At 42.0% G+C, this 16776-nt stretch overlaps 1 protein-coding gene across 1 annotated transcript in view; it reads left to right on the forward strand.

Moving 5' to 3' along the window:
- PARD6G (par-6 family cell polarity regulator gamma) overlaps nucleotides 1-16776 on the forward strand; it is a 72885-nt gene that overhangs the window by 24162 nt on the left and 31947 nt on the right. The window contains exon 2 of the mRNA XM_043444008.1: nucleotides 13979-14201. Coding sequence (XP_043299943.1) covers nucleotides 13979-14201 — 223 coding nt within the window. The remainder of the gene's footprint in view (nucleotides 1-13978; nucleotides 14202-16776) is intronic.

Here is a 16776-nt window from a genome sequence, read left to right on the forward strand (position 1 = left end):
GAAAACTTTTAATTTTAGAACAACTCTAGATTTATAGAAAAGTTGCGAAAATAGTAGAGAATTTCCGTATGTATACCATGCCAAGTTTCCTCTGTTATTGCCATATAATGTTAATAAAATCTAATGTTATGTGTGTTATAATAGATCTGTAAATATTGATACATTTCAATGGAATGCATACTTTATTTTTCGTTAGTTCTTATCTAATATTCTTTTTAGCTTCATGTTTCAAAATCCTGTACAAGATACATTATATTTGTTGCGCTGTCTCCTTGGTTCCTCTTGACCATGAGAATTATGCTCTATTTTTTATTACCTCTATAAGTTGAATGTTGAATTTAATCCATATGTGGAACCCCTAATCCCCAGTTTGATGGCATTTGGGAGTTAATTAGGGTTACATTAGGGTCATGAGGGTGGGGACCTTGTGATGCAATTAATGGCCAGAGGAAACGACACAAGAGTGCTCCAGCATGTGAGGACACACAGTATGAAGGCAGCCATCAGCAAATCAGGAAGAGAGGTCTCACCAGATACCAAATCTGCCAACACCTTGACCTTGGACTTTCCAGTCTTAAGAACTGTGAGAAAAAAAAAAAAAACTGTTGTTTAAACTAGCCAGTCTATGGTATTTTGTTATAGCAGCTCAAGCAGGGACCTGAGCAGTTTTAAGGAGTGTTGGTCACTTTTTAAAAATCCGCTATCCTTTGTGGATTGTCCTTCAGTGAGATTTGCCTGTTGGGCTTCTCATTACTATGCAGAGAGTACTGGTTTGGGGAGGAAGACCACAGAGGTAAAGTGCCATTTTCATCACATCTTATCAAGAGTGCACACTGTCAACACGGCCCATTACTATTGCTGTTGACCTTGATGACATGGCTGGGAATATTTGTCCCATTTCTCCACTTATTCTTTCTCTCACTTTCCATACAGTATTTGGGATGAGCTCTGGGTTATGTTCTATCTCCTTGAAGGTGTGTATCTACATCAATTATTTGGAGTTATTCTGCATGAGAGATCTGTCTATTCTCTCCCAATTACTGTTCAGCCATTTATTATGTCATTATGGACATGTGGACATTTATTTTGTACATTGAGTTTAATCCAGTACCACTACTGATTTTGTTATTCATACTATTCCAGCTTCAGCAATTGGGAGCTTTTTCAGTTGGTTCCTGTTTCTCTTTGACATACCCCCATGATTAGGTGTTTTGTTTTTAGCACTTTCTTACTGTCTTGTATTATAAAATTTCCCAGGCTCATCTTATGTATTCTGTATACCATTCTTCAAGGAGTTTCTTGGGTTTTAGGTATGATTGTTACTACTGGGATGCTTATGATCCTTCTTAATTCCTTAAGCTCAATAGTAATGTTTCCTCTTTCATTCCTAATTTTAGTACTCCAAATCTTTTCTTCTTGACCCCCCCCACCTAAAATTTGTCAATTTTGTTTATCTTTGATCTTTTCAAAGAATCTATTTTTGCTTTTGTTATTTTCTATATTTTTTCTATTCTCTATCACATTCTGTTCTAATCTTTATAATTTCTTACTTTCTACTTGCATTGGATTACTTTTGTGCTTTTTTAGTTTATAATGATGGTAGTTTTCAAAACTATGGTTTTCCAGTAGTCATGTATGGATGTTTGAGTTGGACTATAAAGAAAGCTGAGCACTGATGAATTGATGCTTTTGAACTATGGTGTAGGAGAAGACTCTTGAGAGTCCCTTGGACTATAGGGAGATCATGCCCATCAATCCTCAAAGAAATCAATCCTGAATATTCTTTGGAAGGGCTGATGCTGAAGCTGAAATTTCAATACTTCGGCCACCTGATGCAAAGAACTGACTCATTTGAAGACTCTGATGCTGGGAAATTGAATGCAGGAGGAGAAGGGGACGACAGAGGATGAGATGGTTGGGTGGCTTCACCAACGTGATGGACATGAGTTTGAGCAAGCTCTGGGAGCTGGTGATGGACAGAGAAGCCCGGCATGCTGCAGTCCATGGGGTTGCAAAGAGTTGGACAGATTGAGCAACTGAACTGAGTGGTGGTAGTTTAGGTTATTGTTTTGAGATCTTTCTTTTTCTTTCACTATGGCTATTTATAGCTGTGAATCTCCTCTAAGCACTGTGTTAGCCAAGTCCCATAAATTTTTGTATGGTGTGTTTTCATTTTCTTTAATCTCTCTGTGTTTGCTAATCTCCATTGTGATTTATTCTTTAACCCATTGGTTATCTATTGAGTGTGTTGTTTAATTTCCTCATATTTGTGAATTTTCCCAATTTCCTTCCATTGTTGATTTCTAATTTCATTCCACTGTGGTTGGAATTATGCATATTTTGTATTATTTCTGTCCTTTCAAATTTATTAAGGTTTGTTTTAGGGTCTAAAATATGATCTATCTTGGAGAATGTTCCATGTGACAGATTTGCCTAGCTTTTGTTTATTTGGGAATGTCTCATTTTTCCTTCATTTTGAAGGATAGTTTTGCTGGATATAGAATTCTTTGTGTTTTTTGTTTTGTTTTGTTTTGTTTTTTCTTTATTTATTTTTTTATTAGTTGGGGGCTAATTACTTCACAACATTTCAGTGGGTTTTGTCATACATTGATATGAATCAGCCATAGATTTACACGTATTCCCCATCCCAATCCCCCCTCCCACCTCCCTCTTCACCTGATTCCTCTGGGTCTTCCCAGTGCACCAGGCCCGAGCACTTGTCTCATGCATCCCACCTGGGCTGGTGATCTGTTTCACCATAGATAGTATACATGCTGTTCTTTTGAAATATCCCACCCTCACATTCTCCCACAGAGTTCAAAAGTCTGTTCTGTATTTCTGTGTCTCTTTTTCCGTTTTGCATATAGGGTTATCGTTACCATCTTTCTAAATTCCATATATATGTGTTAGTATGCTGTAATGTTCTTTATCTTTCTGGCTTACTTCACTCTGTATAAGGGGCTCCAGTTTCATCCATCTCATTAAGACTGATTCAAATGAATTCTTTTTAACGGCTGAGTAATATTCCATGGTGTATATGTACCACAGCTTCCTTATCCATTCATCTGCTGATGGGCATCTAGGTTGCTTCCATGTTGGATATAGAATTCTTGGTTGATTTTCTTTTCCACCCACAACTTGGAACATGTCATTCTGCAGCATTTTAGCCTCTGTGGTTTCTGATGAGAAGACAATTGTTAATTTATTGAGAATCATTTGTACACAACAAATTGTTATTCTCTTGCTGCTTTCAAGATTTTCTCTTTGGCTTTGGGTTTTGATAGTTTGACTATAATGCATCTAAATGTGGGCCTGAGATGATCCCACTTATAATTTGTTGAACTTTTGGATATATAAATTAAACTTAAACTTTTATCAGATCTGGGAAGTTTTTGGCCAGTGTCTCTTCAAATATCCTTTAGCCTTTATTTCTCTCAGTCTCCTCTAGGACTTCCAGATGTGTTTCTTGGTATGCTTGATAGTATGGCACAGATACTACATCTCTAAGACTGTTCATTTTCCTTCATTTCTTTTTCTTTTCTGCTTCTCAGACTAGATACTCTCAATTGACCTATCTTCAAGTTTGCTGATTCTTTCTCGCCATGTCTAATCTACTGTTGAGATTAGGGAATTTTTCATTTCAGTTATAATTTTCAACTCTAGAATTTCTAGTTGGTTCTTTTCAAACAAAAGATTTTCATCTCTATTATTCTCTATTGGTGAGACATCATTTTATGGTTTCATTCAGTTCTTTGTATATTATTTCCTTTAGTTATTTATAAGTATTTATAATAGTTTATCTAAAAATCTTTGTCTAGTATGTGCAACTTCTGGGTCAGCTCAAGGACAGTTTGCATTGAGTGTTTAACTCTATTTAGATTTTTTTCCCTATTTCTTTGTATATCTCATAATTTTGTTGAAAACTAAATATTTTAAATAATATGATATGATAACTCTGAAAGTCAGATATGATATGATAACTCTGAAAGTCAGACTGTTCCCTCAGAGGTTTGTGGTTGTTGCTACTATTTGTTCAATAACTCTCCTGGGTTAATGCTATAAAGTGTATTCTTCCTTGTATGTGACCACTGAAGCTCTGCTCATTTAGCTTAATGGTCATCTGTTTATTGGACAGAGATTTCTTTAAATGATTTGAACCAATAAGTCTCCTGTCCTTTGGGTTATATGTATGTACTGGGGTACATCTTCAGCACTCCAGCAATTTACAGCTTTGCTTTAGTCTTCAATTCCTGATTGCACAGAATCTCACAGTCAGCCAGCTATGAGAGATTACAACATTCTCAGGTCTTTCCTGACCATGCCCACAGTCCTGCACATGCATGTGCACTTATATATTTCCAGGAATATATCAGAGCTTATCAAAGCCTTCTTTGGACAACTCATTCCCCAGCATTTCAAAAATATTCCTCTATTTTTCTATTGTAGTAAAATACACATAATATAAAATTTACCATCTTAGCCATTTTAGGGGTACAGTTTAATGGTATTAATGTATTCACATTGTTGTGCAGTCATCACACTATTATACTCATAACTTTTCATCTTGTTAAATTCAAACTCTGTAGTTATTATAGGCTTCCCAGGTGGCACTACTGGTAAAGAATCTGCCTGCCAGTGCAGGAGCCTCAGGAGACACGGGTTAGATCCCTGGGTTGAGAAGATCCCCTGGAGAAGGGCATGGCAACCCACTCTAGTATTCTTGCCTGCAGAATCCCTGGCAGGCTACAGTCCATAGGGTCACAAACAGTCAGGACTGAAGCGACTTAGCATGCATGCATGCATACCCATTAAACAGTAACTTCCAGGGGTTCCCTGCAGTGTAGCCATTAGGGCTTTACGCTTCCACTATAGGAGGCATGGGTTTGATCCCTGGTTGGGGAATTTTTTGAGGAACCTCCCTACTGTTTTCTACAGTGGATGTATCAGTTTACATCCCTAACAACAGTGCTCTAGGGTTCCAATTTCCCCATATCCTCACCAACACTTGTTTTCTGCTTTTCTAATATTAGTCATCCTAACAGGTGAGAATCACCAGCATTCCTTTTTATTGTCTTTGTCCTAGCTGGTACCTTGACTCAGGTATTTTTGTGGCAATTCCTATGCCCTATGCAGTAATCTTCATATATTACAACCCCGTGAAAAGAATTTTGAGAATTACCTATATAGTGAAGTGAAGTGAAATCTGCTCAGTCATGTCCGATTCTTTGTGACCCCATGGACCGTAGTCCATGGAATTCTCCAGGCCAGAATACTGGAGTGGGTAGCCTTTCCCTTCTCCAGGGGGTCTTCCCAACCCAGGGATTGAACCCAGGTCTCCTGCATTGCAGGCAGATTCTTTACCAGCTGAGCCACAAGGGAAGCCCAAGAATACTGGAGTAAGTAGCCTATTGCTTCTCCAGGGAATCTTCCCAACCCAGGAACTGAACTGGGGTTTCCTGCATTCCAGGCAGATTCTTTACCAACTGAGCTACCAGGGAAGCCAATATATTTTGAAGTTTACATCTAAGTTTTCTTGTAATAAATGTAGTTTATTACTCCAGGGGCTGTAGACTTCCAGGCTCCTCCATCCATGGGATTTTCCAGGCAAGAATACTGGAGTGGGTTGCCATTTCCTTCTCCAGGAAATCTTCCTGACCCAAGAATTGAACCCAGGTCTCCTGCATTATAGGCAGATGCTTTACCATCTGAGTCACCAGGGAAGTCCCTAATAAATGTAGTTACAAAAGATAATTTCTGGGGATTTTCCTGGTGGTCCAGGGGATAAGACTCAGAGCTCCCAATGCAGGTGGCCTGGGTTCAATCCCTGGTCAGGGAACAAGACCCCACATGCAGCAACAAAGACTGAGCATGCTACAACTAAGACCCAACACAGCCAAATAAATAAAGATTTTTTTAAAAAAATAATAATTTCTATCACGTTGTAAAAATTCCATTTAAAAATGAAACTTGTACCATATAATCGTTATTCATTAAACAATTGCTGCTGATTGTTCTTAACAAATGTCCTGAGGAAAGGGCTTTTCCCAACAAGTGAGTTCTGACTCAAGTCAAATAAAGACAAACCCTGTGAACAGGGCTTTTCTAGGGACCTGTGAAACAGGTTTAATGATGACAGCTCTATGCATATGGGGCTCTGTGGTGAGCTCCCAGTTCTGGCCCCTGTAAAATTATTAGGCTGCTGGTTTTCAAAGCTGAGGAACAGAGGACAGGGAGTTAAAACACCATAAAGCTTGCCATTCTGAGATTCAGCTACTTTTCTGGAATAAACACACCTTGCATTGTTGCTTCCAAACCTTTGATTAATTTCCAGAATTCTTAAAAAGTTGGATTTTTTTACTCTCTTTGCCAGTGCTCTCATTGCTTTTAGGGAGGAGCAGCTTTTTGCTGATCATTACTCCACTGTTTTAGATATACTTCAACGTTAACTTTTAGGACAACAAATAACTTGTGTTTCCCGAGTTCTTAGATTTATTGGGTTTCTACCACTCTTTTTGCCTCCTTGCTTCTTGGCCAAGGAAAAGCTTCTCAGTGACAAAGAATTTTATTGGAAACATAGTTTACTCAATAGCATATTATGTTTGTAGCAACTGAGTTCTAGGTATTATTCATTCAACAGGCATTTGTCAGAAGTATCCCTTCTTCCTGAAGGAAAAGAGTGTCAAAATAGATAAGATAGATATAGATAGATAAATCTTTGTTTTGAAATTATAATGGTCATTTTATTACTTATTTAATATTTTAAAGGAAATAAAAGTGAGTTTCATTTAAAGACTGATTCACTTTTGCTCACTGACTTCCTTATTTCATTTGAGATAACTAAAAATTTTACAGAAGTGAACTCCACCCTCCCCTGCCATTTTTACTATTCTATTGTAGGAATAACAGGTATGGTCAGCTGTACAATTCAATAAATATTATCAAGATAATAATGGAATAACAATTTATTTATCTGGAAGCAAATAAGGAGTTGTAACATCTGTGAATTTCCCAATAATTAATGATGTTAGTTTGGGGGAAATGCTTGATTCTTTCTTTTTATTTACTTATTTTCAAAATAGTAGTTTGGGACTTCCCTGGTGGTACAGTGGATAAGAATCCACCTGCCAGTGCAGGGCACATGGGTTCAATCCCTGGTCCAGGAAGACTCCACATGCCACAGAGCAAATGAGCCTGTACACCATGACTACTGAACACTCAACTACTCAACTACTGACTACCGTACTCTCAACAAGAGAAACAACTGCAATGAGAAGCCCACACACCACAACACAGAATAACCCCCACTCACAGCAACTAAAGAAAGCCCACACAGTAATGAAGACCCAGCACAGCCATAATTAAAAAAAAAAAAAAAATTAGTAGGTTGGTTCCTAGGAAACTTCTAGAAGTTATCATCCTTATCAATGATAAACACACAAATGATCCACTGTTGGGAGATTTTTCAAACTACTTCCTGAGTCCTTTTGATATGACCCTAATAGTCTTTGATAATTCCTTGCCTCTTAGAAGGATGAGATTCATAGGCTCATACAAATTTCTTGACTACTATCTAGAATTAGCCAGTTTGATAAGGAACCCTAGATCTTTTTTGAAAAATTGTGTTAGAATACAGAGAACAAAATACACAAAGCTAATGGAGGTGATGGAATTCCAGTTAAGCTATTTCAAATCCTAAAAGATGATGCTGTGAAAGTGCTGCACTCAATATGCCAGCAAATTTGGAAAACTCAGCAGTGGCCACAACCCTGGAAAAGGTCAATTTTCATTCCAATCCCAAAGAAAGACAATGCCAAATAATGCTCCAACTACCGCACAATTGCACTCATCTCACACACTAGTAAAATAATGCTCAAAATTCTCCAAGCCAGGCTTCAACAGTATGTGAACCATGAACTTCAGGTGTTCAATCTGGTTTTAGATAAGGCAGAGGAACCAGAGATCAAATTGCCAACATCCGTTGTATCATCAAAAAAGCAAGAGAGTTCCAAAAAAACATCTATTCTGCTTTATTGACTATGCCAAAGCCTTTGACTGTGTGGATCACAACAAACTATGGAAAATTCTTAAAGAGATGGGAATACCAGACCACCTGACCTGCCTCTTGAGAAACCTATATGCAGGCCAGGAAGCAACAGTTAGAACTGGACATGGAACAACAGACTGGTTCCAAATTGGGAAAGGAGTACATCAAGGCTGTATATTGTCACCTGCTTATTTAACTTATATGCAGAGTATATCATGAGAAACGCTGGGCTGGAGGAAGCCCAAGCTGGAATCAAGATTGCCGGGAGCAATATCAATAACCTCAGATATGCAGATGACACCACCCTTAGGGCAGAAAGTGAAGAAGAACTAAAGAGCCTCTTGATGAGAGTGAAAGAGGAGAGTGAAAAAGTTGGCTTAAAGCTCAACATTCAGAAAACTAAGATCATGGCATCTGGTCCCACCACTTCATGGCAAATAGATGGGGAAAGAGTGGAAACAGTGACAGACTTTATTTTCTTGGGCTCCAAAATCACTGCAGATGGTGACTGCAGCCATGAAATTAAAAGACGCTTACTCCTTGAAAGAAAAGTTATGACCAACCTAGACAGCATATTAAAAAGCAGAGACATTACTTTGCAGACAAAGGTCCATCTAGTCAAGGTTATGGTTTTTCCAGTAATCTTGTATGGATGTGGAGCTGGACTATAATGGAAGCTGAGCATCAAGGAATTGATGCTTTTCAACTATGGTGTTGGAGAAGACTCTTGAGAGTCCCTTGGACTGCAAGGAGATCCAACCAGTCCATCCTAAAGGAATATTCATTGGAAGGACTGATGCTGAAGCTGAAACTTCAATACTTTGGCTACCTGATGTGAAGAGCTGACTCACTTGAAAAGACCCTGATGCTGGGAAAGATTGAAGGTGGGAGGAGAAGGGGACGACAAAGGATGAGATGGTTGAATGGCATCACTGACTCAATGGACATGAGTTTGAGTAAACTCGGGAGCTGGTGATGGTCAGGGAGGCCTGGCATGCTGTAGTCCATGGGGTTGCAAAGAGTCAGACATGACTAAGTGACTGAACTGAACTGAACTGGAGTTGATTTAAAGTATGGGGGTGTGGAGTGTGTGTAGGTTACATTCAAATATTGCAGCATTTTATGCAAGGCACTTGACCTTCTTAGGATTCTGCTGGAACAAAGGTAGGACTGTGCTCACCACTTTTCAAAGCCTTTTTACCCTGTGGATGGTGTCCTCTGATGAATAAAATTAAGTTTTTAAGAATTCTACTGTCTTTTTTTTTATTTTGTTACCTGTGCCTTTGGTGTCATCAAGAAATCATCACCAAACTCAGTGTCCTGAAACTTTCGCCCTATGTTTTTGCCCAAGAATTTTATAGTTTTATGTCTTATATTTAGGCCATGAATCCATTTTGAGTTAATTTTTTATAATGGTGTTAGGAAAGGGTCCATCTTCAATATGACAAAACCATTTTATTTTTTAATTTTATATTTTTACTTTTCCATTAGATCAGATCACACAAGTTTCCACTGAAGGAATTAGCTGGCACAATTCATTGCCATATAATTCTTGGTATAATTACAAGAAATTGAAAAAGTGAATGGCTTTAATGACTGGGCAATAAATCTTCCAAGTCACATACTTTCCAAATCTGTTTTCAGCAAACTTGAATGTGGTCCTAACTGAACTGTCGTCTAATAGACGGTTGAAATAATTCTAATCTTAGGCTGCTCTGTGGATATTTCTGGCACAAGACTTGGTGAGACTCACAAGCTGAGCATCTTTGTGCCTTCAGAGCTCTCACTGCTGTCTCCTCCTGTCACATGAAAGTCCTCTCAGTACCAACACCATGACAATGAGAAACAGCAGAAGAATCAGTGGTACCCATGCCACATTTAGCAATCAATACTTCTCACTAAAGATTTTTATAATGTTTACTTTGGAAGACTAATAATCATTTGTCAAATCTTATAACTATGTTCCAATTTGATTTAAGAATTGCAAAGACTCAATCTAGAAACTTTACTGTAAAAATCTTGTTTTTACATTACTTGATTTATAAATGTGATAAAATACACATGCATAAAATTTACTATCTCAGCCATTTTTTAGCGTATAGTTTGAAGTGAAGTGAAGCGAAGTGAAAGTCGCTCAATCATGTCGACTCTCTGCAACCCCATGGACTGTAATCGGCTAGGCCCCTCAGTCCATGGAATTCTCCAGGCAAGAATACTGGAGTGGGTAGCCGTTCTCTTCTCCAGGGTATCTTCCCAACCCAGGGATAGAACCCAGGTCTCCCACATTGCAGGTGGATTCTTTACCAGCTGAGCCACCAGGGAAACTGACTATACAGTTTAGTAGTGTTAATTACATTCACATTGTTGTGCATCTACTCAGGAACACTTTCCATTTTTTCAAAACTAAAACTCTATACCCAATAGAAACTACTTTGAAATATTTTCACAAAGAGAGACTTATGGCCTCAGGGGTAATGTTTAACTTCAATTTATCTAATTTTGTTGTAGAGAAGAGTGATAGGGTAACCAAGCATAAATTAATAGGATAAAATATTAGTATTAAATTCTCTTGGGGCAGTGCAATGGAAACCAGAGATCAAAGAGAAAAAAGAACCTTGTTGGATTTTTTTATTGTTATAAAAGAGCTCGTTCATTCTATTTTAAAATGCATGATGGTAGTATCAAATGACTATGACATTTAGATTTCATTGACTATATTTAAAAGATCATATGATAAAATATTTATTTTTAAATAAAATATTTACAGCATGCTGGAAATTAGGGCTTCCCTGGTGGCTCAAACAGTAAAGAATCCACCTGCAGTGCGGGAGACCTGGGTTCTACCCCTGGGTTATGGAGATCCCCTGGAGGAAGGCATGGCAACCCACTCCAGTATTCTTGCCTGGAGAATCCCTTGGACAGAGAAGCATGGCAGGCTACAGTCCATGGGGTCACAAAGAGTCGGACAGAACTGAGTGACTGAGCACAGCACAGCTGGAAATTATATCCTTTGTAACTGTTTGTTTTTATTATGAATAATTTAGATGCCAACTTAAAGGTGTATTATCCCTTTTATACTGGTAGGTTTTCCAAAATTCTTGACGGGATATGTCACATATGAAGACCACTGCATTAGGGGAGAGGGATCCCTATGGAATACCTGAACCAAAACTGAAATTCACTGGAGACTCACATCCTAAGGTGTTCAGCATCTCACTGTGGACTGTGTCTCCACAGCAGGACTCATGAAAGGGTAGCCGCTGAGCTTCACCCTGTCATCTGTTACATTATTCCACAATCAAACCTGTAAAACAGCTACCAATTTCAAGGAAAGTTTTGAGAAAAACTTGTATTACTGTGCCTGGCCTAGGTTAGGAAGTAAGTTACACAACTGTATCAAAAGTCTATCTTTCCCACCCAGCACCACAGAGTAAAAGACAAAATGGGAGGAGAGGTTTACAAATCATGTATCTGATAATGAATTGTGTGTGTGTGTGTGTGTGTGTGTGTATAGAGAGAGAGAGAGAGAAATCTATACATATGTAGAGAGAGAGAAAAACCGAAAGCACAGCTGTGGTTGCAGGGTCAGGGAGCCAGGAAATGGTAGTTACTGCTTGATGGGAGCAGAGTTTTAGTTTTATAAGGTAAACAGTGAAGGCGGATGATGGCGGTGTTGGTTGTACAGCAGTGTGAATGTACTTAATGCCACCGAGCTGTACACTTAAGAATGGTTAAGATGGTGAATTTTATGTATATTTTGCCACAGTAAAAAAAGTTCGAAAAAAATGCTTTTATCATCTCACATTTCACACTTCTTTTTGCCCAAGTTTGGAACTCATTCAGCATGTGAAGTATAGCCAACATATAGCTGGATTGACAAAGCCAGCCTCTTTATCAAACACAAACCAGACTTGCTTTCTGTCAGGAAAAAGTCAGAATTTATCTGCATTTCCAATTAACATATATTTTGAGGAAAAGTACTAAAAGAACTATGAAACAAATTGGATTTCATCTGAGATTAATACCAAGTACAGTCAGGACTATAAAAAACTGCAGAACTAACCTATCTAATACATGCTGCTTCTCATTACTTAAATTATAAGATGTGGCCTAAGGCTAGTAGTGGGGAGAGGGACAAGATGTCTGATGTCCCTTGGAGGGAAGTGAGTGTGTTGTGTCCAGTTTGGGGGAATATTTGACTGAGAATTATAGGTAAAAGTCAAAAATATTCTTACTGGTTTCATTAGATATGATTAAACTCTTCTTGTGTATTTAGTGAAAATGAGGCAAGTGCTGATAAAAACTAATTGCTCTGGAAATTAGCATATGTGAGATATCAAACAGGAAAGATGATGGGTGACTGTTATTGAAATAAACATCATGATGTGACTGGATAACTGATTATGAAAGAAATCACATTAAACTTGTGTTGTCTGCTTGATCTCGTGTCTTGAAAAGTTTTGCCAGCGCAGGATGTCTCCCTGTGTGTAAGAGGGGGTGTGCCTTGCTCCCTGGCAGTCTGGCAGCCTGCTCATGTGTGCATGCTTGGAGAAAATATTGAGATGTAATGGGGAGAGGGCAAGGGGATAGAGGAGAGCATGCCCCTGGACCTCAGCGTGTGGAGCAGTCTTTAGTTTAATTAGCCATTGAAGGTGGCTTTTCCCAAACTTGAAATTTTTTATTCCAGGGGCAATGAAGAATGGTGTTTTCCTTTGCTTTTTAAAAGGGAAATGGGATCTGACACTGTTTCTCAGAGATCTGTGTAAGTTGAGGTCTAGAGATATTCCCTTTAAGTCAGTGGTTTTATCTTCATGATTCCCAGACCAGCAGCATCAGCTTCTCCTGGGAACTTGTGAAAAATGCACATTCTTGGGCTGCGTTCCAAATTAGCCAGTTCCAGAACTCGGAGGTCTTCCATGACTGATGCCTCCCCAAATTTTAGAGCCACTCACACCTGCATGGTTTGAGTTGCATTGCCCTTGTAGTTGACATAATGTCTAGGTGATGTAACTATTAGTTTTATGTAAACATTAGACATTTCATTTTTGTGTGTTTTGGAACCAATGTAATTAGTTTTCAGTTATATAGAAGAACACAAAGTCTGTCCTGCCTGATGAATAAAGTTCCCTTTTGCCAAGTGAGGAACAACAGCGTGTCCTAAGCCAGCAGCCTCAGGCCAAACAAATAGGCGGTGTCCTTAGATCACTGGACAGGTCAGCCTGCGGGAGGTGACCCAGGGTACGCCTAGCAGGTGGGCTGGAGGTCTGCAGGCAACACTGTGAGCATTTGAGCCAGAGCCAGAGGCTGACAGGAAAGAGGTGGGCCCGGCATGTTTCCCAGAGCAGGGCAGTGAGCTGCATCTTTTTTAAAGGGACCTGCTTTGTCTTTTTAGCCAGAACCCATGCTCCTGCCCCCCAGAGGTTTGTGAAGCATGGTTTTTACCAGGTTCTTTTCTTCTTTCAATTTTGCTGCCACTTCTGATCCTTTTGAAGTGCAGCCATTTGGTGTTTTTAAAATGCAAATCATATCCAGTCATTTCCTTCCTTAATATTAAAACTGCCCAGGACTTCCCATTCCCCTTAGGGGAGAGTTCAGAAGTTGCAGCTGGCCTTTGCTTCACTCGCACCTCTGAGTGTTTGATGGCTGTCCTGGGCTGTGCAGATACTGTGCCCCAGCCCGGGGATGCCCCAGGATCCCCAGTGAGGCAGGGGCCGCCACCCTACAGCCTGAGCTGCGCACCTCTCCTGGGGTCCGCAGGACAGGGGTCCATGCACATGAACTGTTCCCCCATGCTGCCGTCTCCCTTCTCTCATGGGCTCCACGAGGACTGGGGTGCTGATGCAGCTATGTCCAGGCCTCCGGGAGGCCCAGTCATGATGCCTCATCTCCGATGCCCATCCCTGCTATTCACGCGCCCTCTATGTTTCCTCCTAGTTTGGAGCTGAGTTCCGAAGGTTCTCTCTGGACCGCCAGAAGCCTGGGAGGTTTGAAGACTTCTACAAGCTCGTCGTGCACACCCACCACATCACCAACACTGAGGTGACCATAGGCTATGCGGACGTGCATGGTGACCTGCTGCCCATCAACAACGATGACAACTTCTGCAAGGCCGTCTCCAGCGCAAACCCCCTACTCAGGGTTTTCATCCAGAAACGAGGTATTCAAGAGGCTGAGCCCATGCTCCTGCTTGGCGCTCATTTAAAAATTAAATACACTTTCCAATTTTATCTGTCATTTCAGAACCATGTTATTCTGATTTCTTTTTATAATTTATTTTTTAATTGGAGGAAAATTGCTTTACAATGCTGTGTGGTTCCTGCCATACAAGAACACAAATTATATATATATATATCCCCTCGTCTTGAGCCTCCCTCCCCTCCGCCCATCCCACTTACTCTGTTTTCTAGCCTTTGATGAGAGACTGAAGAAATTAAGATCGATTTGGTCAACATTAATTTCTTAGAAAATATTCTTAACAATATTTAAGCTGCATTTTCCACCCGAAATTGTGTTGACTCATGATTTTTAAATACTGAGGAAAAATGACATTGATATTTTCAGTTTTTAACTGGAGTCATTAGCCTGTAACCCAAGAATTAAAGTAAAGGTTGTTAGTATATGTTTTCCACTGTCTTTTTAGCGTTGGGGGAAAAAAATGTAAGCTTTAGATTATAACTTTGGTTGGTTTTTAGCTCTGCAGGCCTGTAACAGCAGTATAATTTATGTGAAAATAAATCGCTAACACAGGTTAATGGTTGAGATGGGGGCATTCCAGTGGATTTACTCCTCAGAGCTGCACATTAGACTTGTTTTCTTGTCTCTGGACTTGGGAGAACCTTAACAACTCTAAATACCGTCCTGAAGAGAAGGACACTAGAAGGAGAGGCCTGGTGTGGGGAAAGGGCGCTTTCCAATTCCCATGTGGTGACTGTCCCTCCTTCCCTGAGGGGCCTCTGCGCCACCCTGGGGGAGCAGTGTGGTGGGCGGGGGCACCTGCTCACCGTGTTCGCTTCTGCGGACTCCACCGTCTGGGGAGGAGGGAGACTGGCTTTCGTCCATGGGGCTGTGGGCTCTTCCCGGAGACCGGAAGCAGCAGCAGTGCGCGGGCGGAAGGCCCTCCGGGACGTAGCCCAGAGTTGCTGGCGTGGGGCCAGGGACCTGGTTCTCTCTCCTCCACCTGAGTCCCTGCTTGACTGACAGTGTTCTTACATCGCTCGCCACCAGTTGTCCTGTGGCGAGAGGGCCACACATGCAGAGCGCGCTGAGCGTCGGCCAGGGCTGGTCTCCTGTGTGCGGTGTTGGAGGGGACGTGGAGGAGGGCCCACAGGGGGGCCGCTGACCTCACCTTGATCTGGTTCTCTGGCACCAGATCAGAAGCGCTGCATCTGCGGCCCTGGCTGAGCCGGGGTGTCCTGCTGCTGGTCCCGAAAAGTCAACACAGCTGCCACTTCCTCACGGTGACGGGGGTGGGGCGGGCGCAGGCGCTCCTGTGCAGTCGCCGGGGCTTCGGGCCCTCCACGGCCCCTCCTTCTGTGTGGCTACACTTGCACCCACTGCCCCTCACGTCTGCGTGCCTGTTCTCCTGCGACCCTCTCAGCCAGGCCTGATGATTAGCCTGCATCCCTGCCATCCTCTCATCGCTTTATTCTGGCTTCTCCATGTTCTATCGTCAGTTGCTCACAGGGCTGGTGTGTGGTCCAGACCCCAGGTCCACAGCTCTGCCGGCCATCCCAGGTCGTGGCGTAGTCTCCCGAGGTGCAGAAAGTGAGGTGTGGGTGTGAAGCCGTGCACGTGTGTGGGGAACGGGTCTCTGTGCCGCTGGCACGTGCAGTGGGGTGGGAGGCACTACGGGCGCCCTTGCAACACACCTGTGCCGTCGGCTCACCAGGGGAGGCGGGACGCTGCCCGCAGGGCTCTGCTGCTCGGCGTGTGGGCTCATCCTGTCCTTTGTACTTTTGCTTTTTCCCTGGCCTCACTGAAGTGGCCCAAAGATTAACCAGCTGCCTCAGGGCTCTAACCCCCTTGTAAGCGTTTCGAGCGTGGGGGCTTCGCCTCCAGCCGCTGCCTTTCTGTTCGGCGACCTCAGGGGGCACACTCATCCCCGCCCCCAGCACTCTCTCAGGGACCCTAACAGAAGGGGGCATTCACATCTCGCAGGTCTCTCTCAGGGACCCTGACCGCAGGGGGCGCTCACCACCCCCCAGCACTCTCTCACGGCCCGGCGTCCCCTGAGCCTACCGTTCTCACCGGTTTTGTGGGTGAGCCCACCTCAGGTTGTTGTCAGGCTTCAAGAGGAGAATGTTCCCACGGTGTAGGAAGCCTGGTCCCTCGATTCCGTCGCTATCGCCGGGAGAGGCAGGGGTAGCTGCGCTTCTCCGGACGGCAGGCGGGAAGCAGCACCACCCTGATGCCCGCCGTGCTCAGGAAAGGCCCACCAGCCCTGTGATGGGGCCGGCCTTCCTGGAGGCCTGAGAGTCCTGGAGGGAACACTCCAACCCCACGTCCTTTCCCACAGCATGGGCTCTGAGCTTTAGGTCCCAGAAGTGCTATTTCTATGATTTTACTGTAACCACACCTGCTTTGTCATCTACTTCATAACTTTCTGTACATTGATGGTGGATAAACAGATAAACGAAATTCGGTGTATCTGCCCACTAAGGTTTTATTCAGCCATAAGAAGGAGTGAAGCGCTCTGGGGTCCAGCCTGCAGTACAGATGGGAAGGAAGGCCTC

This window comes from Cervus canadensis, chromosome 23 (assembly GCF_019320065.1).
Source record: "Cervus canadensis isolate Bull #8, Minnesota chromosome 23, ASM1932006v1, whole genome shotgun sequence".
In the NCBI taxonomy this organism is placed as follows: Eukaryota; Metazoa; Chordata; class Mammalia; order Artiodactyla; family Cervidae; genus Cervus; species Cervus canadensis.